The sequence below is a fragment of the Ciconia boyciana genome, chromosome 1, assembly GCF_034638445.1.
Source record: "Ciconia boyciana chromosome 1, ASM3463844v1, whole genome shotgun sequence".
Classification (NCBI taxonomy): domain Eukaryota; kingdom Metazoa; phylum Chordata; class Aves; order Ciconiiformes; family Ciconiidae; genus Ciconia; species Ciconia boyciana.
In genome coordinates this window covers 149,134,314-149,157,823 of record NC_132934.1, presented here as the reverse complement: position 1 = coordinate 149,157,823, position 23,510 = coordinate 149,134,314, and the positions used below count along the sequence as shown (strand labels likewise).

The following is a 23,510-nucleotide window of genomic DNA, read 5'->3' as shown; positions in this document are numbered from 1 at the left end:
CACTGCCTGGCTGTCCTCACTGGGAAAACGTTATTCCTTATATGCAGAATCTCTTGTTTAAGAAGTTTCTAAGATAAACAATACCTGGGATATCCATCAACTAGCAGCTCACTGTTTCACAAAAGATTAGTATCTGAAACCTTTTAATACCCTAGAACAAGGAATAAAATCCAGGTTGTGGAGAGGGAAGGGAGACAGGAAACATACAGGAGGAGGAAAAACTACTGAACTGGTCAACTGTTAACTACCCTAACGTGTTACATATATGTAACCATATTTCCACAGATCCTGAGGATATGTCAAGACATAGACACTGAGAAGTGGTACAAAGGACAGATGGCAATAATAATAATAATTAAATATATATATATATATATATATATGCATCCCATCCTACACTGCTGGTCAAGAGACTCCAATCTTAGGCACACAGTTATTCCCCCTGCAAATTACTTGCGGGAATCATGTTCTGTCATCTGTTTTCCAGGTATCCTCAATCCATGTGCCTATCTCCCAGTCTTGCTGAAGTCAGTGGAACTGTTCACGTGTTATTTCAGAAAGACCAGGAGGTTAATTGTTTTACTGAATGTTAATGACTTCTTAAACAGTCATTACTTACCAAGTTCTACTTCAATTGTATTGTTCCTCGGATAAATAAACTCTGGTCTCATCTGCCGTGGTGCTTCTAACAGAAAGAAAGAGAAAAATAAAATCTGCAGGCAAGAAGAGTTCCACAACTTACTTCAACTGATAGTTTTACAATGGTTTGGTTTTTTGTTTGGTACTATTTAGCTCCATACTTACTACCAGTTTCAAATTTACAACAGAAAATATCTCATGAGATTTGCTGCACTCTATCCAAATTATTCTATTTTAGCTTCCAAGTTAACAAAAGGCTTTAGCTTATCTTAAAAATACTTTAAAAAAAAAAATCTCAAATTTACTGGCATAAGAGTAATACAAAACCAGAAAACAAAAAATGCAATTAACTTTGTCAGAGAGATGGACACGGAAGAGAAAGAGGGATTATATCAACGACCTCCTAGATCAGGTGAATTTCTATTTAAGTAAAAGAGTAAACAAGCGCACACTTAAACTGGGCTGGAATTGTATTATTCTGCACGACATATAGACTCATTGCTAACAATCCACTGTTCTTGCATCAAATTTTGATTTAATCTAAAAAGATGGACACTCTACCTCCAGCCAACTTTTCTGATAGGACTACTATCATGTTACTGGTCAGTTCATCAGCAACATTGCCTACAAGGACACAATCACAACGTTCACAGCAATAAATGGCAGTACTGGGAGACTGAGACAGCCAGTTCTGTGTCCCGTTAGATACAGAAAAACACAACCAAGTGCCATCAGTAAGCCACTCCTTTCCAGAGGAAGATTTATTAACTTTATAGTATTTATACAGCTTGTCCCATCTCCTTTCCCATCAATTGAGATTCCAGTGAACTTGGTAAGCAAGTTCACCAACAGGGCCACAAGCAGGTGTTTTGCTATGATGGCCTCAGCACAAATTCCTCTTTTTTTTTTTTTTTTAAATGTATTTAATTTAATGGTGCATTATTTGTTTTAGCAAAAACAACGCCCCCACTCCAGTAACCACTGCTTCCTTCTAATTCTCATTCCTAACCCTGCACTTCTCATTTCCCCATGACAATTCTTCCTCAGAAGCAACGCTCAAGGGTAGCAACATGCATTACTGTATTTTAATTGTAGCATTCAGGAAAAAATTAAAGATTTGCAACTCTAATTTCACAGATCTGAGAAGTAACATGCCAAATAGCTTATGCCTACATACAAATATTTACAGCAGAGCCAAAAAGAGAAGATAATAACCTCAATGCACTCACCTTTAACCTCTAGAATCATGGTTCGTGAAACGTTATATTGTTTTCCCATGTATGTGTATACCATATGGCACGTGTAGTTTCCTCTGTCTTGTACACTTACGTTGTGAATCACAACAGCTTTTTCACCCTCTGCCAAAACAAGTCGCTTGTCTTCAAGAAATCCAGGCTTACACTCCTAAATATATCAAACGTACATGTGATTTAAGGGAACTAATAATCTGATAATTAAATAAGTTACTGAACTCTACTGATTATTAAAATACTTGCCAAATACTGATTTTTCTGAAAGCCATGATGTGGGTTCTTATCCAAGCAGCACTACGCTGTAACATGAAGCCTGATGATGTCTTGCTGCATTTGCACTTTTCAAAAATCGCTGCAGCCAATCCTTTAAGTTTTCAAGTGCTGCGTTTTGTTTCACTGCCTTCGTTTAATAGCTTGACAGTTATCTATCTCAGGTGTAATAAAAGTTATTATGCATGTAGCAGAGTTTGAGAATACATGTCTGCATTCCTACTTCACCAAGATGAACGAGAGCTGCTGTAGCAGTGCTCCATGCTGTTGGGTGTATTACTGTTTCTGTGGCCATGCAAATACAGCAAAAAACTTCCTTCTCTTCCCTGACCTATAAGCAGTTTAGAATCACTTCATCTCAAAAGACGACGTATAAGTGCAGCACCAAGGTTTTTTTACATGTACAGGGCCATGTAGCCACTTTAATACCAGCATCAGAATTAAGAGTTGAACTACATAGAATTTTACCTTAACACAGACAAAATACACGTTTCTAAGCCTACAGAGTATTTTGGCAGAATCAGAGCAAGAGGCATAAGAATACCACACCATGATCAACAGACAGGACAAGCCTAATATTCTGCAAAACTGGAATAATTATGCAGAGCCTTGTATTTAAGGAAACATACAAGTTTTTAAACTTATTATCTACATAAAATAATCAAAGGATAAACTAGATTTTCACAAATCAACAAACTAAAATACATGTTTTTGACTCTGAAAAAACTTGCAATCCAAAAAAGGACAATTGTTTTTTTACAATATGCCTCCCATACCTTCTTACACCTCCCCAACCATGTAGTAAGATAGATGCCTTGCTCAAACCGTAGAGAAAAGAAACCTTCCCTTCCAAAAGCTGCTTTTCACAGTTATTTCATAACACATTTTAAATAGAACATTTCCTATCTTGTATATCTGAAACACACATGCACAATACCTTATACCAGTGTACTTCAGGCTGATTATTGTCTTCATCTTTAAAATTTTCTAGATCAGGGCATATAATCTTTCCAGTATTTGTGCTCGTCACTTTTTGTTCAAACTTCATTTTTCCGTTAAAACACAAACCGTTATCATTCTTAAAAACTGTTAAATTTATAGTTTTTTTGTTAGAGTGGTTAAGGCTCCTGTAATGAGAACAGCAGACAAGTCAGGTCATTAACAGTAAGGTTCCTTGTTTCCAGCAAGTCAGAGAGTTTATGGAGAGGGACTTCAGCATCTCCACCAGCCTTGCCTCTAACACCCCTGCTACAGCCCCCCTAGCTCTTAAACATCACCCTCAGCTCCTCACCCCCTGTTCCAGACTGAGAGATGGGAATAAGCTCTGATTTTGTGTTGTGAGCAGAAGAGGGGTCTGCTCTGGAAGCACCAAAGGGGAAGGTAGGACTTCTCACAGCTGATGCTCTGCAGAGTCCACAGCACCAACCCAGCCTTGCTGCTTTCAGCGCTACATTTGCCAACACACAGTAGTGCAGGGTAACCCAAAACATATCTGCGCTGGAACACCCTTGGTGCCAAATGAACTGGAGAAGACGACAGGTTCATCTCAGCATTCCTTGGAGGGACATATAAAGAAAAACAGGCTGTAACTCTTAGCTGGAGAGAGACAAAGCTTTGGAATAACATATACATCAAGGTGCAATACCAATGTGAAACCACCTCACACCGAGAGTTCGCAAGAACCTGTGGTACAGTAGCTCTGCAGAGGAGAGATGGCACTAGAATCCAGAAGCCTATGCCAGAAGTAAAGGAATACTCTCTATTAATTAATTGCTCAACTCTTCATTTCTCAATGCTATTGTGCTAAGGGAGAAGTTTCCAGAAGAGTGAACTGCATGTTTTGACAGTCCTGGCTTCAACTTATCCATATACTGCCCTTGACAAGCTCTGTAATTAAGGTTTAAGGGACTGATGCACAAAATGTAGCCTAAAGTTAACACAACTGAACTTTAGCAACTTTTTTGTCCTACTGACTTTATGCAAGCCAGGGATGTGAGGTGCCCATGGGAACAGATCTCATAGCTAGAGTAACTAGAAACATAGTAGGAAAGACTAAATTAAACTTATTTAGCTGGGTAGCTTTGAAAGGATTACATTTCTTCTGACTTCTAATTTTAGCTTCATTATCAACTCTGGAGCAGGAAAGTGCAAAGGCCTGTGACCTGTGCCTACACTGGAAGTTTTTGCCGATCACCGTTACTACATTCACAACCCAAATCCCTTCAGTGTAACTTGTGTACTGTATGCACACCAGAACACGTAACTGCACACTACTGAAACAAATTTTGGGTCACCCAAAAAGCCTGCACTAGCTGTTCTCAGCATGCTGTGGCAAGACCATGAGGAAAAGAACAATTTCTGTGTACCTTCCCAAAATTAATTTCCGGTTCAGCACAAAGTGAACTTTAGCCATTATAAATAAGATTTGACCACCTGAAGTGGTGAAGTCCAGTGCACTAATCTGAGCTGTAAATATGGCAAGAGCTTTAAAGTACTGAAAAGGTGAAAAGAATCTACTCCTTTTTTCTACTTCTCTGTGCACTCCGATCTTTTGAGCAGTACTGGGGATGCATTACTTTCACTGTCTCTAAAGCTATCTACCACATTGCTTTGCTCTTCACGTGCATTCTCATTTTTGACCAGTAACATTTGGTAATGTTTTAAAATAAAACATAAGAATGGTTTTCTGCCTTTTAATCTGTAAACTTCTAAAAGGATTTCCAAAAACTTGCTAAGCTCTCCAGAAAGTCTGTATGTGGTGATATTGCATAACATGAAGAGTTTGCTCCTCTTCGATTCTTCTTCCATTTAACCATGTCCAATGAAAAAACCAAAATGTTCTTCTGATCTGTCAGTATCGAACAGCAATTTGAACACAGGAAAAGCTGAAGTAGTTAAGACTTTTCCCTGTGACCTTACACTTCATCCAAAATGAACAAACAAAACAAAGAAACAACCCGCACAGACTATTGTTAATATTATCATGCTTTAAGATAAAGAGTCCTCGCAATGCTACATGTGTGGAAGAAAAAAAAAGGCAGCACGCGGAAATAAAAAGCATGGTCAAAACAGTGCTTTTAACTGATCTAAGCTCTCTACCTAAAACAAAAAAGTCTCTACACTCAAGTTCCACAAATACATTATCACACTTGTAAGCGTTAGCCTGTTTCCCTCCTCCCTTCCTTACCTTACATCACATTCATAAGGTCCAGAATCTTCCAGCGTTGCAGGAATAAACCAAAGCAAGCCCTCTCGCTGATGGACCCTGGCGTGTCTCTCTGTGGTTACTGGTGTAGCACTACCATTTTTATACCACGTCAGATTGTAATGAGAGTGAAGCACTGGCAATGTAATTACTGGGCAAGTAACAGCTGTAGGCTCTCCGACAAGCACAAAGTAATTACAAATGATGCATTCATCTATTAAAGAATAAGAAAAAATTATCAATGCTTTTAATCTGTATACTTTAATGTTTTAGAAGTATTAATATCCACTCCAAGTTACCCAGAATTAGAAAATAAACTTTCTGTAACAATTTACCATTAAAACATCACAAGGCTACCATTTTTTGTTTGTTTAGCACCTTCTGGTTGAGTATCTAAAACACACATTTTACAAGGCTTAAGCCACAACCTCCCTCTATTGAGGTAGTCAGCAACAAGCACATGTAAGTCCAATAGCCTCAGTGCAAACCAGGGTATAAGAAGATACATGGGATTCACCAGGCAACACAAGCTTCACAACTCACCTGTCCTGTCCTTGTTATTTGAGCATGTTAGTACTTTTGCAGATGTTTCTTAATGTAGATACTATCTATGAAACAGATAGTATGTAGATAATATCTATGTATCTCTTCATGTAGATACTATCTATGAAAAGCATGGTGCAAACAGCAGCAGTGCAGAGCTCCTCACAGTACTCTGTCCATTATGACTGTGGGGCCAAAACAAATTAGGAAAAAAAAAAAAAAAAAGGGTGGTGGAAGATGGTTTTTGACCTGAAGCACAAGACAGTATGGAATGAGATCAAGACCTCAACACATCAAAGAAGCCTGTGAACCAACATGTCATAATACAAAGGAAATTTGGAGAGGCGCAGTATTTAGATTAAGAAGTCTTGACTATAATGTATTATTTCCTTACTATACTTGCAATTTCTGTCATTTTTATCCAGAAGCCCTTTAAATTATGAACATTATTCTGAACATCACATAAAAGGCAAGCATAAACAGAATTTTTATAATTATGACTGTGTAACAAGTTGACAAGACACAATCATGCAGCCTAGCAAGCAGTTTTTTTAAACATCAGCCAAAAAAATAGCAGAGAAAGAAGGACAGATACTGCAAGAAGTCATCAAGAACCCAAATATGCAAGTGAAAATTACTTGGAGAATACCAGTTTAGCACAGGCAGAGCAGGCCATTTGGCTATAAAGCACATTTTAAAAGCTTCCAAACTTTTGCACACATGTGCAACACTGAATTCCTATGAAACTGGAAAACATCTGACTGAACTGATTTTACAAATCTTGCTGAATGACTGTATAGATACAAAGCTAATGCATTCAATTTCAAAATAAAAAAGTCTTCAGTAATCTTTCAGTCCCACCACCTTCCTATCACCTAATTTAATGATTTCCAAGCAGGTACCTATGGAGCTTAAACTAATTCTGAGACATTAATATTAGAGTGCTTATGCCAAGAGCAGCAAGACAAGCATCATTAATTTATGTAGTCCTAAACTTTACTGAAAAATCAGATCTACCATTAAAAATGTTACTAATTAATTGTAAAGGAAACTGAGCCCTGCTGCTTTCAGGACTAGAGCTACAGCATGTCTCCTAAAGAAGATATTCAACAGCTAACTTTAAGTCAAGGAAGCCAATCCCTTTGGACTTTCTTCATAGGAAACAGGCAGAGGCTAATCAAAGCCTCAGTATCCTAAATTTATGTGGCTAGATTTAAAAATATTTATGTCAATTTGTTCATTCCATCCCCAGTCCAACTTCAATCCAAGAAGAGGCATTCAGCGTATCTTCAATATGCTGAAGCAAACACAAACCCCAAATCCACTATTTGCTCTCAGTAACTCTTTTCTACTAAATACACATAACTCGTCTCTTGCAGGTTTTCTTTTTTAAAATGGTAATTTCAACAACATATTTAACTTACCAGCACTGAAGAGAGGTATCAGTAGAATGAGACAACCAATGAGCAAAAATGTAGATGTCATCTTTTGCTGCAAAGAAGAATTTTTTTCCATTAGTGTGGTAAGAGTGTTCAAGCTGCACTGTCCTCCGCACCCTGCATTACTCCTTTAAAAAAAAAAAAAATCAGGAGAATCATTAGGGAGGGGAGAATCATTAGGGAGGGAAAAAAAATTGATTTGGTAATTTAGCCCCAGCCTTTGAAGATTTCAACTACAGCAACTGTTGGCCTCCACAGAAGGCTGCTCAGTTTTCATCTTTCTACTGGAATTTTTCCAAATTTCTACTGGAATAACTCTTGCATAAAGTGTAATTTTCTTTTGCCAGCATAGTTAAGCCAAAAAAAAACAAACAACCTTCTAGCACAGACAAGTTATGCTAGCATACAGTGATTTAAGCTATACTATATAATGTAAAAACCCAGCTTGATTAAGCTACTCCTCTTTCCACATGTTTACGAGACACTATGACAGAGATGTATGAGGTTTCGTTCTTTGAACTGTTCTTGTACAGTTGAGGCAGTACTGCTTTTAAGAGCAGATAAACTTGTAGTTCTTTGCAGGAGGACAAGCACACTGTAACTGCAGTGTGATTTGGCACTTAAATTGGCGTCTGAAGTCAAACGTGTGTGGAAACCGCAGTTAACATGAATTGCTGTGGTCAGACACAAAACAAAGTGTTCAAGAATTGTAGTTTCACTTCACATCTCAGGTCGTCTTTGCAGATTTGTCCAAACAAAGACATGACTGAACAGACACCCACTGCCCTCACAGCCCGCAAGTGGCTTCCATGAAACCTCTAAACCTTAACCAAGTCCTGCTCCCCTCTCAGATGCGCCTGCTCTTTCGTGGTAAGATGTCATCAGAGCCCTTCCCAAGCCTTCTACTGTCAGCCAGCTGGCAAACACTTAACCCCTTTCCTTTCTGACAGCTCCTTGTAGGTTAAGGTCTGCATTTAGCTGTCTTGCCTTTCCTCAGTTCCGACTGTTTTGCATGCTGCTCCCTCTCATTCTGAAGCAATCTGGCTTTCCACGTAGCAGTCCATTGCAAAACATTCATTGCACCAGTCCTAGTTAATATTTGCCTTCTACCCAGCTAGAAATGGCTGGAAGAAGAGATGGTATTCCCTGAAAAACACACATGGCCTTGACTTACTTTATATCCAATGTAGTTAACTTTAGTGACAAATAAGCCACACCAGCTCCTTCTTTTGAAACACTTGATACACAGAAGTGTTGGGGTAGTAGAGAGGGACACACAAAGCAGAGTTCAACACTTCATTATAACAGCCTCCAATTATGTACTTCTTTTGGACAGTTTATCTGACAAAGCACTCATACCATAGTCTTTATTTAGTTGCCTTGTATGTGGTTTTCCGGTAACTTGCCAATGAGCTGATCATCATTCTTGGAGTTTCAGTTTACCTGTAAAGAGTGGAGAAGGGGAAAAAAAGGATTTTACAAAACACATCATTTGGAAAGCAGCATACACATACAAACCCAAATTTTCTACAGACATCCTAAATGTAAAAGCAAGAGCATCCATCTGCCTACACTAGAGAGGACATAAAACAAAAGAGCAACAACAAAATTTGCAGTAAAGATTGACCAAGAATTCTAGCAAAGACCTTTGTAAAACAAAGTTTCTGTCAAAAACGAGACAATATTACCCAGGTGTCAAGCAAGCAACAAAACCAGACATAAGTAGCCACTTTGTAAGACAGATTTAACCACTAAAAGGAAACAAAGAATACTTAAATTTAGGGCAAGGTAAGAATAAATAAGCAATCCAATAGGTTAAGCTTTACATTTTGCACCCTTTACTGGTCTCCAATACCAAAGGTGGATCTCTTTCTAATATTGTATGCTAAAACTCAACTTTTTAAAAGTTCTATTCTTCCAAAATTCTCACACACTCCCCCTTCAAATATTGCATTGGTAAAGCTTAAAAACTCTGGAAAGAAGGGAAGAAGCCTCTAGCTTTTATAGTTGCAATACCTTACAGTATATGGAGCATTTCTATTCTGGTCAGTATGGTTTCAAGTGACCACACAAGGTTTTTACACTTTTTCTTAAGCAGAATAGACAGAGAAACACTACCCGAAATCCACAAATGTGGAACAGAAAACTTTGTTTAAAAAGCAGATGTTTGTTCACGTACCTAACAACTTTAGCCTTGTAGTGCCTTCTATCCCAGTCTCAGCAATATGAAATGCCCCTGTGATACAACCACAGAAGCTCAAAAATCTCACTTATGTAGAGAGAACAGCAATTTTGTAGAGAGAACAGCAATTTCACTGATGACACTACCTACATACTTAGTTTGGAAAACTGTTTCAGCTCAAAGCTTGCTAGGCTCAAAGGAAAAATGTACGTGAAGACTTTTAAGAAATAAGGGAAAAAACAAACAAACAAACAAAACCCGACACCACCAACCAATCATGTTCCTGGTTCGAGCTACTAAAAAAGAAAAGGTTTGATTTCCAAGTTACTTTCCTAATATTTATCTTCCCATAGTTAAAATACAACTTACTACTGCTCCTTCAAATTTCTAAAATTACCATCTGGAAAACAGAAATAAAAAACATGTGGACCTAATTTAAGATACTGCATTTTGTTCTTTGCAGGATGCCTATCTTCACAGAACTTGCCCTTTTACTTGCCTTAGGCACACTGCCAACTTTAAATGCCGTAAGAATAGGTTTAGAGACATACTGGGCCCCTAAGTCTGCATGGAATGGAATTAGCAAACTTGTTCTTCAGGAAGCTGTGCAAAACACATAACTGTATCTTTGTTTTCCAAATTTTCTGTCTCCAATTTTTAAAAGATTTTACTTGTAAATAATTTATAAGTACATGGACATGACAGATCCTTGCAAAGGCCAACACAATGAAAAAACACTCAAGACAGTAGCATAGAAAGCACCTAAGCCCCTCAATTGCGTATCAGCACGTCACGGTTACTTTCAGTGGCTTTCAATACTGATCACTGTCTATGGGGACTCATTACAGCAAGGGCAACCAACAGATCCTCAGCCTTCGAGCCATACTGAAGAACACAGAAATTGGGGTTCAAAGGCAACTCGTTATCATCTCTGCAAACAACATAATAGAATAGAGGTGAAAGTACCCCAATTTAGTGGCATACCTATATGAAAGAACTGCATTAACTTTTTAAGTAAAACTTTAATACAGTTTAATTGAGATGGGGGGTGGGGAGGGGGTGGAGAACCAAACCCATGTATGGCCACCTGCTCCAAAGTACAACCACCAAGACAAGATTCAACCCACCACAAGAATTCAGGCAGCTCACACCTTGCTCCTTGTTGGAGTAAGCTTATGTTAAGCTGCCTACTGGGGTTAAACCACAACAGCAAAGCAAGGTAAAATTTCTGACAGACTATATATACGTTGTTTCAAGTCTACCACTTTCCTGAGATCCCAACTTTCCTGTCTAACATGCTCAATATATAAACAAAACGCAGCTGATCATTTTACAGGGGCATGCATGAATGCCGAGTCACATAAATGATGCACAAGCACCCTCTACAAGTGGATCTGGTTATCCGTTGTGGCATTCTGACACTGAAGTGATGACCACAAACTTTAGTCCTTAAATGCCTCCTTTCCAGACAATCCTGGAAGTTGCAGGACCACAGAAAAGTCATACCTTTAAGGAAAACCCATTATGCAAGACATTCTCTTGAAGCTACATCAAAAGGAAGTCACAGAAATCGAAGAAGAATACTCACAAAGAAGCCTGCGATAGTTAAATCTTTGTACACTAAATTCTAGTTCAACTTTGAGACAAAGTATTAACCGCTCTAAATCTGAATCTGAACAAAGTGTTTGTTACAGGTACCACCTCAACTTTCACCAAAGCACAGGAGGAGGGGGGGGGGGAAAGGGTATCTGTAGCTCTACATAACTGGCCAGTACCGGTTGATTCTAGTACAGTGAAGAGCTACCTATCTACCCACTTCCACCTCACATCAAACTGGAGACAATGAGAGCATCCAAACCACCTTGAAAGGAACGATCTTATCAGTATTCAGATCAACCAAAAACAGTACCTCCTTTCAGCATCAAGTGGAAGGAGCTCATTTCGCAGTCAGCACGTTGAAGATTTCAACTCCTGATACCCATCAATATAAAATAATGTGGACTTTAATGTGGAATATTTCTTATTTAAGTCCAAGTAAGTTATCACTTTTCCACTAGCATTTTCCAAGTACAGTTAAGAGGCATTTAAAAGGACCAGAAGGGCTCATGCAGGTAAAACTGTATGTATCAAAAATACAGTGATGCAAAGTATTAAAAAATTAATGTATTGCTCTCAGTGGAGAGGGAGAAAATCAGTAAATATTGTTAACAAAAAAAAGTAATGGGTATTTTCATTTAAGGATTAATTAAAAATATCTGAATTAAGGATTCTGCATTATAAAACAATTTTTGTGCAGGAGTTTTATGCCAATTTCTCAGCTTCTACAGCACTCCAGTTTCACAATCTATACAAAAGGCGAGTGTGTTCATTTAGCAATTCCAACCTGGTTTTTGAGACTCCAACCTCACAGAAACGGTCCAAGTCAAACAAGCATGCAGTTGCCGAATTTGTGAAGAAGAAAAACAAAACACATCCAAGCATTTTGCTCGAGTCCCTGATGAAAACTCTCCAAACTGAAGAGCTGCTGTTGGAAACAAACCTGAACCTTGATTCAGCTCGGTAGCTCTGAATGGATAGCTCACTCCCACCAGGCTGTGGTTCCACAGGCTCCTGCCAAGCACCGTCTGGGTTGCACCCAGCACAGGTCCGGGACTGTCAGAGCAGGTCCTCGCTAGTTTTGATACTGGTATTTCTGCAGGCATCTCTTTCACCCAAAGCCTTGCTCTTGTCGTCACACAAACAGTTAAAAAAGAGCCCCTGTTTGATCACGGTTATGCAATAAATAGTTTCTATAGTGTTTTACCAGGTCAAGAAGATTTACACCAAGCTTTATCCTGCTTCCTGTTACAAGTACTTTAAAAAATGTAGTGGCATTCAGCACTCCTACAGTCTTCTTTTTCATACCGTACTTCCTACCTGCGTTTGTATAACGCGATACAGCACGAGGAAGCAGACACAAATGCAAAATAAAAAATTACTTCCAAGGAAGCTGTTTGGTGCCATAAAAGCTGGAAAACCAACAGCCACACGCAGGGATAGCGGGACTGTGCAAACACACCACGCATCAAAACAAACGGCCTCAAACCACGGCTGAAATTAACAGAAACCGAGGGTTTGGTTTTTTGGAGACCATCAGCACTGCAGTCTACCTGCCGAGGAGCTGATCCCCGCCTTCGCCACCACCCGCGACACCCTGACCGGCCTCGGGACGCCGGGCCGGAGGGGGCCCTCCCGCCACCGCCCGCTCCCCATGCTGCCAAACACGAGGCAAGCGGGCCACGGCGCGGCAGGAGACACGCGGGGAAGGAAAAGCCCAGCTGCTCCCCGGCCCCCGCCGCAGCCGGACACCCCGCTGCCGCCGCTGCCCTCCCCATCACGCCGGCGGCGCTGGAAGCCGAGCCGAGCCGAGCCCCGGCAGGGAGCGAGGCGGCTGCCCCCGCGCCACCGCCGCCCCTCCTCACCTCCGTCCGTTCCCCCTGCCTCGCCGGCCGCCCCGGCCCGCGCCACATAGCCGGCGGGCGGGCAGGCAGCAGGCCCCGCCTCGCCCGGCGAGCTGCGGCCGCGGCCGGCGCCTCGCCCCTCCCAGCGGCCGCCCTCGGCCCGCCCCGCCGCCTGCACCGCCCGGGACCCGCCCGCTGCTCGCCGGCGGGGTGACTCTGGGGCTGAGGCGCGGGCTGGGCCCGAGCCGCCCTGGCGGCCGTGGGGACCGGGCCGGCTGCTTCAGGGTGGGCTGGATGGCTGTGGGGAGCCCGGCGAGCCGGCCAGCCCCCACCGACCTCCGGGGGTGTGCGAGCACCTGGCACAGGCGAGCTGGCCCTCATGGTGGCCTCCTGCGTGGTCTCCCTTGGGGCATCTCCCCGAGGTCTGAGCTAGCCCTGTCTTCTCTGCCATCAATCCACTTCCTTGAGCTGCCACACCTGGGTTTAGTTCCCCTTCAGGCTGTGGTCCTGGGGCGGCCGAGTTGACTTCAGTGCTGTGTGGGTGCCAGTTTTCCCTCAGGCTGCCCTCGTGGCAAGCCCTGACCCGGCTGATCTTGCGAAGCGTGAGAGCCCTGTGGCCAGCTGAGCGTGCCGGCTTTGCCACGGTGAGGGGCTAACACCCATTCGGCAGCTCGGTGGGAGCGGAGATGTTTCATGTCTTCAAATAACTAGATCCTATCTGTGCACGGTGGTGCGTCCAGGACGTGCCAGACGTGACAGCATGTGCCCTGGGGACTTGTGTAGCACAAATTAAACCAGTCCTTGGCGAATCCGGCACCCCACTCATGAAGTGACTACAGGGACCCTCGCTTCTGTATGGTATTTACCAGAACAGACGTGTGAGTGCCCGGTGCCACCATTCCCATATTCCATCACCTGAAGTTGCACAACCTCTCTATTTGGAGCAGAGCTTTGTTTGCTTTCCATCACGTGTTTACTTTTTATCTGGTTCAGTCAGCTGTCCCTTCCACTGTGCCAGGGTATCACTTTTTCAGTTCAAACAATAGTTTCTTCCTTCAGGGTTTGGGCAGTAACTCTATATATTTCTCATTCTTTAGTTTGATGGTGAAATTAAACATGTTCAAACATAGAAATGCAATTTTTTCCAAACAGGGAGAAGTTTCTCTGTAATTGTTTCCTTGCCCATAGTTTTCAGTTCAGTGTCTTCTCCTTGAGTTTGCCTTCACCTCCTTCATTTTAGTTCCCGTAAGCTTACTTTCAGTCTCTCCTCAGAGACGTGACTGTAGGGTACTCGGAGTGATTGCTTATGCCCATCTCTGCTTTTATTCAAGTTGCACATGCATTAACTTTATTTACATTCCAGTTGAAGTAAATGTACATTTTAATATGAATTATAAAAATGCAATGTAAGAAGAAGCTTCACCTTGGGGTTTGAACAATTCCCAAACCAATGTGAAGGGACTGTCAACTTGTTAAGGGTTTGGAAAAATGTGGTGTCCTGGTTTCAGCTGGGATAGAGTTAATTTTCTTCCTAATAGCTGATATAGCACTGTGTTTTGGACTTAGGATGAAAATAATGTTGATAACATACTGATGGTTTAGTTGTTGCTAAGTAGTGCTTACACTAGTCAAGGACTTTTCAGGTTCCCATGCTCTGCCAGGTGCAGAAGAAGCTGGGAGGGGGCACAGCCAGGACAGCTGACCCACACTGGCCAAAGGGCTATTCCATACCATATGGCGTCATGCTCTGTATAGAAACTGGGGGGAGTTGGCTGGGGAGCAGCCATCGCTGCTCGGGGATGGGCTGGGCATCGGTCGGTGGGTGGTGAGCAGTTGCATCACTTGTTTTTTTCCTGGGTTTTGTTCCTCTCTCTCTCTCGTTTTTTTCCTTCTCATTACAATTTAGTAGTAGTAGCAGCAGCAGTAGTAGTAGTAGTAGTATTTTTCAATTATTAAACTGTTCTCATCTCAACCCATGAGTTTTCTTAACTTTTGCTCTTCCAGTTCTCTCCCCCATCCCACCGGGAGGGAGGGTGAGCAAGCAGCTGGGTGGTGCTTAGTTGTGGACTGAAGCTAAACCATGACACGTGGGAAGACATATTTTAACTTATTAAATGGTAGAGGAGATCCTCTGTTCCAAACTCACAGAACCATTACTGTTTCCCAAGTGGGAAGCTTGGGCTTTTTTGCATAGAAGGGCTAGTTTGCTTCCCTCTTGGTTTCATTAGCGCTAATTAGAGGAAAGAAGGGATTCTCATACTGGGCTTCTTCCATGTTGACAGTATCAGGATGAAGAGCTGGACTGAGCCACGGAGCTCTCAGAGAGGAAAGCTTTGAAATGTTTACCAGCTTATCTGATGATAAAAAGGGGGAGAAGCCCCTTTATGAGCTGGATGGGTACATTTCTATTCCTGTTGCTGTGTGTGCTTATAAGCCTTTGCAAACTCTCATGTCTATTTTAGCTGTGCTAAATGCTTTAAGCTGCTTTTGCCTTCACTGTTTTTGAATCAAGGGTGGTGTTAAGGTGACTGGCTAAATTAGGGGAACTTCATAGGCCATAGCAGTCTTAAGAACAAAGATATTGGAGTGCTGTAAGTGTCTATCTGCCCAATACTTTGTTCCACAATATCCAAAGGATAACAGCAATGTTTCCAATTAAGCTGCCCAAAGTTTAAGAGTTGGTGACATAGGCGGGTTCAGAGAAAGAAGTGTCTCCCAGTAGCTAGCAATGACTAGGAAAGCTCTCCACCATGTAGCAAGAGAATAGGGAGCATGCCAGAAACCCAGCAGTCTCAAGGAAAAGTAGCACTTATATATTGGATGTATATAATACTTGTTAAGTGTTGAAGATAAAATGGTCATTTGTAGAATCTGGCACACATCACTATTTCCATAATTCTGATACCCCAGATCTGTCATAACCACTCTTTTAAAGTAAAAACCTGAAGCACTCTTTGGCACTCATTTTAAAGAAACTAATCACTCCAAACCCAAAGTACACTTCCACAAGAACGCACGCAAGTGTCAGCACTGCCAAATTGTGATTCAGTAGCAAAGTATGCATTTTTCTCAGAGCAGAGAATGTTTCCTAGAGTTTCCTAAGAGTTGTGGATGAATTGATCATGAAACATCTAGTAAGACTCCACTTAGAGAAGAGTAATTTTGCAAATTTCTGTTCTTGTTCCACTGTAGAGCTGTTTTCCCAAGTAAGTTTTACAACCCAATGTGTTACTTCAGTTACACAGTCAAATGTGTGAGTGTACTTAGGCACCGAGTTCACACGTAATTGGGAAAAGCCTGTCATTGCTTCCAGCTGCAGGCCTCTGAGGCATGTTTCAGGGCTCAGACCTCTGGGCCAATGCCAGATTGCTGCTAGTGAGACAGCATTGTTCAGAAATCACTCAGCACCAAGAAGCCAGACAGAGGTTTGTGTCCTTCAGCATCCTGGAGTAACTGACCAGGGTGAACTTCACAGCAACACAGTAAGTAGTTCCAGTTGGCCCTGAAAGGTACAGCTCCTGGCACATTGATCACTGATGGTGGAAGTGATGACTATGTCACGCTAGTTAATTCAAAGTCTGGTAATTCCACTGAAGTTCTCCACAGGGCTCTTTGGACTTGTAGTTTTATATAGATTAATGTGGGAAGCAAGCAAGAAGCACAAATTTATGCCGAAGAGCCTACTTATACTGAGTTAAATCTTGCTACAGCTTGCTGCAGCACCAAAAGCTATAGATCTTTGAAAACACAAACCAGTTTTGAGTCTCCTACAGTCTGAACACACCTGTTTTAGCAGAACAGAGCTTTTGCCCACCAAGATCCTCATTCCAGAAAATCTTAAATCTGGGGGTGGTTGATTTTCTGGTCAGTCAAGTCCAAAGTGCAAATCAAAACTGAGTACCTATATATCCGACTAGATCCCTTCCCTTAATGTTCTCTTATACAAAGCTCTCTCTTCTTGGAGAGGACAGGGTAGCAACAGAAACATCAGACATCACATTGCACTCATAATAGTGCTTTTAGTGTACTATTTTGTACACATGGCAGTAACGTGAAATATGTTTTCATGTACTGAGGCTTGTTCAGTCACACTGTCTGGCATTTCCACACAAAAGAGAGAGAGTTCATATTTGATCAGATATATCCATAGGCACTTAAAGCAAATTTATACTGGGTAGAGCAACTGATCTCAAATTGACATTTTAAGTAAGTGAAAAACCTGAACATACCAGTTATCTCAAAAGACAGCTTTTGCAATTGGAATATAATTTAAAATAAAAATAGATGTTTAATTTTTCTTTTTAAAAAAGCTGGAAGATCTTTCATCAGTTCTACATGTTTCCTTATGCAACTGCAGCTTAAGTGGAGGAGGTCTCTGCAGTTATGTGATTGCCACTGCAACATTTAACCAGGAGTGCATGCTAGAAGCACCTTTCTCCTCCTGTCCACCCAGAATCACTGTGGATTTCTTTACAGGATGCTTCTCTTCTATCTTTTCTGTGACTCTTTCCCATGCCTCCTGAGAGCAATGCTGACGGTTGTTGGGATTTTTCCTTTTTACTTTCAGCACACAGAAGCTCTATAACCTTGTTCATTTCCAGTGTGACTAAGCAGGTCCAAAACCCCACTTTTTTGGCGTTACCACATTACTACTTAAGTAAATCAGACGTGCTTGCATTACCGACATTACCTGAATAGTTCTGGTTTGAACTGAAGCAGTGCTCAAGGCAGATCCCGGAATGGCTTCAAGGTTATTATTGGTCTCCTTAGGACTTCCTTGAGGTGGAGACAGTATGTTGGCACTAAAAATACTCATCAGAGCCAAAGCAAGTGACGGCTTCACTAGCCAGTAGTGGAGTCATTGAAATGAAAATCAAGTTTCACAACTTGGTATCTCTGCCTGACACACAGCCACCTCAAGATCTTATCCTGTTTTGTGGGTTAGAGCTCTTGGAGTCAGCGGAAGTGCAACTGAAATGGCTGTAATTAATTTGCAGTGAGGTCTGTAAGATGGATGCAGTGGTTTATCCCTCGTATATATCTAGCATGAGTTTAAAATGTCCTCGTCTGTAATGACTACGATCTGTCTGCTGTTATCATGGAGCAGCTCTCTAACTTTTGCTTTTGCAATTTGCTATGTACAATGTGCGCTCAGAAATTATTCTTAAATGTTGTACAATAAAGGGCAACATGCTGAAAAGGAACCTGGAACTGTGAGCAGAGGAATTCTAGATTTAGCCTTCTTACCCAGCCAGAAAGGGACAGCACACAGTAAAATCTGGACAAACTGTAGAATGGCTGAACATCTCTAATCAGATTATCCAGTGCCTTGCTAATATACCACTAAAATTACATAAACAAAAGCAACAAGTAGGCTGGAGCAACGAAGTGGCCTGAGGAAACCCATACAATAATATTCTTCTTTAAATTGCTAGGAGGGCACGAAAAGGATGCACACAATTACAGCAGACCCTGAAATATGGTGACTGAAAAAGAAAGAATCTTTAGGAGCAGTAACCTGCAGTGGATTGAGCTTTGAAAAATAAACCTCTGTCTCAGGAGACACTAGGGTATGTTGGTGATTTCGCCCTAGGTTAGAAGGAAGGATGAGTTGCCTTAGAAGGACATAGAAATGACTGTACTAGCTGCTCTCTCCTACCACCTGTGAAAGCTCAGAGCAGCATGAGACATAGGAAACAAAATACAGAGCTACTTTTGCCTGAGCTGTGACATTCCTTGCAGCAAAAAAGCAAGAAAATCAAAGTAGCAGATGTGTGGTAGATAACGCTCATGATAAAATAAGATAATTAGTTATCTACAGCAATTGATTTCCCATGACTGGAGCATGAACCCTTTGCCTTTGGAGAGTAATTTACTGTCATTCATAGGACAGAGCTCTAACTGGCTGAACATGAATGACTGTGCTAAGTGCTGCCTCAAATGCTTCCAGAGACTGGGCAGAATACTTTGATTAATATTTTGCCAAGCAGTCGATTTTTTGTCTGCTGCATGCATGTTTAGGGGTCCTGTGCTGGCATTGTCACTGAGTTCTTGCAGAAGCTTTGATTTTCCTATTTTCTCACCTTGTTTTTGCTAAAGTGTCATAACAAATAAGCAGTACTGCCATTGTTAGTAGTTTTTAATTGATTAGTCATCAGAAGCTTTGTGCACAAACTGAATAGGGATCCAATGCTAGCCTAATTGCAAGGAAGTCTTAGGAAAAGCCCAAGTAATCTGGAGTGGTGAACACAGCTGGAATTACAACATGCTCCCTCACTCACAAATTTTATACTCTCAGGCTGCTTGGGGAAAATGGCTCATAAGTTATGCTTATTACTAGATTTTTATTTCTCTATTAATAACACCTATCTGCTATTCTTTAGTACGTTGTAAAGTCCAAAATACAGTTCTTGACACAGTGATTTTTCTTTGCAACCACTGTGTACCCACGCTACCATAAACCTAGGTTGCAAAGAGAGGAGCCAAAGGCAAAGAGGAAGGACAATAGAAAGAGTCAGATTAGAAATAAGAAGTAGAAACTGGATTTCAGTCATCTAATTAGCAGTACATGTGGAGGGAAATGAACAAAACCACTTTAAACAGAAGACAGCTATGGCTGTGTCATGCCATAGCTTTTGCTCAGTGCTGGCATGTTAGCTCTAATTAAGATTGATCCACCTTAAAAATGGACAGATTTAAAGCCTACGAGGCAGATTTTCATTGCCGTTCCCACATATAAACAAAAGCTTACCTATGACAGAGCCCTCCCTGTGGCATCCCTGTCATTCATCATAGCACACTGATCAGGACACACCTATTTTCTCAGTAGGCTTTTAGTCATCAGCAGCATTCATAACACATAACACTACCCAGATGGTTTTGCTTCTTTCCTTTTCCTTCCACATGTCCTTCAAACACAAACATTAGCTCAGACTTTGCAAGAGTAACCTTGCAATTCTCTCTCATCTTCCCCCAAGGAGACCAACTCATTACACACAACAGCTTCTCCTAAATCCTATCCTCATCTTACAGCCCTCAGCAGAAACTAAAATAGTCTCCAGCTTTCTTGCTGCCAAGGCGTCAGAGTGTCCCCCTGCCACACTCCTCTCCTTAGATTTTCCTCCTTCCCATTCCCCAGCCATACATGTCACATTCTCCCTTATAACCCTCCTTTCAGGGCAAGCTCTTCAAGACTTTCAGCTCCAAGGTCTCTCAGGCTTTCACAGAGCCTGACTGGAGCACTTAGGACAGAGTTCATCTCAGCAGATGATCCATCTGTGGTCAGCGAGAGTTGCAGGGAGCAGTCCTCTGACCTGTTCCCCTCTGTCCACTTGAAAATTATTTCAGCCATAGAAATCTATCTGTACTGTGGATGTCTGCACTGGAGAAGATGAATCCAGTCCTCAGACCTGCCTGAACAGCCTGCAGCATCCCTAATACATTTTATGCATTTTTAATTAATTCTTTATTTTCTGATAATTCCTGTTATGGGATCATGTTACAAAAGAGAAGGAAGACAATTTCGCTCATGGGTTGCATTATGTTTTGAATTAATAATTTCTTGTTGCTTCCAAAAGTACCTGCAGGAGCTTTTTTTGTTCTCTGCTGAAACTTTCCATTGCCTGAAGAGCTGGCATTCTCCTCAGCCAAAAGGAAGCAAACAGTAATGTGGAATACAGAAGTAGTTCATGAGCTGGTTTTCTGCCAGTGGAACCTCTAAAAATGAATTGGCAAATGCTGACAGTGGTGTTAAGCAATCCCAGCTCCCACTAGCATTATGCTTTCTCCCCAGGAGACATTCATTCTGTGTGTTTTTATCGCTGTAAAACACAACTGGACCACAGCTATAAATTGGCATTTTGGAGATGGAGGGGAAAAAATAAAAGAAAAAGAAAAAAAAAAAGAATAGGAAAAAAATCCCTATATTGTTATTTTCAACAGCCACAGAGAGCTTTTCTGCTGAATTTCATTAACATTTCTTCATTTTTCCTATTGGCAGTCACTCAAGGACTATATTGTGATGGGAGTAGAAGAAAAAATATTGTGTGCATCGTTTTGCCCAGCTAGTCACCTCTGTTCCCATGGTCCTTGCTTAACTGTGTTAGCAACTGACCTCTGCTATGAAAGTTATGGTAAAATACTGGTGCTGCATTCATTGAGTTATTGGGCTACGGATGATATTTTGCCTGGATTTTGGTAATCAAAACCAGCTCTCCACCCACAGTAAAAACAGCTGCAGATGGCACAGTATGCTGCTGTGTTCCAAAATAAATTAAGTTCATTTTGAAATTCTTTGAATTCAAATGCTTTCCTTCTCTGGATTTCCATATGCTCTTTTTGTCCTCTGTCTTTTCTCTAGATTGCATGTGAGTACCCACAGAGATGGGTACTGTAGCAGTCACGGTCACAACCTGTGGGGGTTACCTGACCCATGGGTGTATAAAGATGGTGACTGTGGGGTTCTCAGGATTCTGTAGTACACAAGGACACAGAGGTGGAGGTTTCTGAGAATTTCTTTGTTATGAATTACTACAAAACTACTATTAGTAAAAACAAATAAATATAAATATATGCTATAAGTCACTACGAAATTACCACTATGAAAGCAAGTTTATATATATTACAAGAGTAAAGCAAATATATGTATATTAAAACTTATTGCAGAATTCCAACTAGTGAAGCAAGTATGTACTTATGAACTTTTACCTGTGTGCACACCTATATGTATATTATGTGAGGTGTTACCAGTATGACACTCACCAAACCGCTCCCAGGAGTGGGCCTAATCGACGACGGAAGAAGTCTCACTTCAAAGATGATCCACGTCACGGAGTCCAGAGTCAGCTAAGCGTCCCTGGCAAGGGTCCGGTCTGTCTGGGAGATCTCTTGCACAGAAGCTCTTGCAGAATAACTCTTGCAGAGAAGCTCATTTTGGGAAGGTAGCAAGTTACTTTTTATACCTTTTTGGCATAAATACCCTTTTGGTAGATACATAAGTGGGTGTAGGACATCAGTTCCTGGAATAGTTGTTGCTGACTGCTGTTTTCCTGGAAGGTCTGTTCGTTATCACAGTTTCTTTGTCCTGCACCCATCAGGGTTTCTTTGTCCTGCTCCCCATCAGGGAGGTTTGGGTTGAGCTTATCAGGGATGTCTTGGGACTCTGACTAAGGAGATATCCTTCTTTGTGGGTATGTTTACTGGGTTGCCTTTGTGGCGGCTGCGGTTGGGTACGTTGACTGTCAGAACTTCCATTCTGCTGTGTGGTGAAGTGGAGAGAGAGGAGCATACAAAGGCAAAAGGTGTAAGAGGCAGAGTGTGAGGGATGCCCCCAGCTGAGTGGGTGAGCAGTACTTAGGTTCAGCCATCACCGACAAGGAGGCCTGACTGAAATCAGCCCTGCTGTGCAAACCTTGAGAACTGTGCTAGGCCTTAACTTCTCAGGGACTAAGGAGTCTAGGCCGTGCTTTATCAGGAGCTAATGGTACCAGCCTGAGCTGGGACTAGACAAAACTAAAAACTGCCACAGCTGCTCTCCTGCACATACACCAAACAGGGGCTTGACTATGAATCAGTCACTTTACGCTATAAATATCTGTAGCCCCCGCCGAGCCCATTAAGCTCTCCTGTACAGCAGCAGGCTGCATGGCAGTGACCTCCCCTTGAGCAGGGACGCCTCTCAAGGTTACTCCTCGAGGCTGAGAGACCCCTGACCTGGCATCTGATGTCTAGAACGAGGTAAGCAACATTTTACATTAGGCCTAAAAGTATATTGTATGCTAGCGACATTCATATATTCAGCTGTAGCTTAATTATTAGAAGTGTAGTATGTAGTAGAGTGTGACCACCATCTAAATTATAATTTAAATAATCATTTAATTATTGTCAGATCATAGTAAAATCATTGTTAAATCATTGTTTAATTACCATTCAATTATTGCTTAATCACCATTTGATTACCATTTAATTTTCATTCTATCATCGATTGTGTTCACTTTTGGGCCCCTCACTACAAGAGAGACATGGAGGTGCTGGAGCGTGTCCAGAGAAGGGCAACGAAGCTGGTGAAGGGTCTGGAGCACAAGTCTGATGGGGAGCGGCTGAGGGAACTGGGGTTGTTTAGCCTGGAGAACAGGAGGCTGAGGGGAGACCTTATCGCTCTCTACAGCTACTTGAAAGGAGGTTGTAGAGAGGTGGGGGTCGGTCTCTTCTCCCAAGTAACAAGTGATAGGACGAGAGGAAATGGCCTCAAGTTGCGCCAGGGGAGGTTTAGATGGGATATTAGGAAATTTTACTTCACTGAAAGGGTTGTCAAGCATTGGAACAGGCTGTCCAGGGAAGTGGTTGAGTCGCCATCCCTGGAAGTGTTTAAAAGACATTTGGATGAGGTGCTTAGGGACATGGTGTAGTGGTGGTCTTGGTAGTGTTAGGTTTACGGTTGGACTCGATGATCTTAAAGGTCTTTTCCAACCTATACAATTCTGTGATTCTGTGATTGATTCTGTGATTAATTATCATTTGATCATGGTTTAATTGTTAATA

General features: G+C 41.7%; 1 protein-coding gene and 1 long non-coding RNA gene across 15 annotated transcripts in view; one reads left to right on the top strand and one right to left on the bottom strand.

Annotated features, from left to right (window-relative positions):
* Positions 1–13,101, bottom strand: part of LOC140646191 (interleukin-1 receptor type 1-like) — a 28,815-nt gene extending 15,714 nt beyond the window's left edge. For 2 of the 14 annotated variants that reach the window (XR_012040360.1, XM_072849742.1), the window contains exons 1-8: positions 12,993–13,100; positions 8,709–8,792; positions 7,335–7,477; positions 5,350–5,581; positions 3,454–3,717; positions 3,100–3,289; positions 1,869–2,043; positions 620–685 (exon numbers count right to left, since the gene is read on the bottom strand). Coding sequence is in view for 13 of the 14 variants with exons in the window: in XM_072849742.1 (XP_072705843.1) it covers positions 620–685; positions 1,869–2,043; positions 3,100–3,289; positions 3,454–3,717; positions 5,350–5,581; positions 7,335–7,425 (1,018 nt within the window). In the remaining variant the exon portion in view is untranslated. Of the gene's footprint in view, positions 1–619; positions 686–1,868; positions 2,044–3,099; positions 3,290–3,453; positions 3,718–5,349; positions 5,582–7,334; positions 7,478–8,336; positions 8,496–8,523; positions 8,793–9,528; positions 9,733–12,070; positions 12,650–12,992 lie in introns of those variants that run through there. The other 12 variants (XM_072849750.1, XM_072849749.1, XM_072849754.1 and 9 more) reach the window with 12 other exon arrangements.
* Positions 13,102–16,415: 3,314 nt separating this feature from the next.
* Positions 16,416–23,510, top strand: part of LOC140646190 (uncharacterized) — a 34,354-nt gene continuing 27,259 nt past the window's right edge. The window contains exon 1 of the long non-coding RNA XR_012040358.1: positions 16,416–16,453. This is a non-coding gene — a long non-coding RNA (uncharacterized lncRNA). The remainder of the gene's footprint in view (positions 16,454–23,510) is intronic.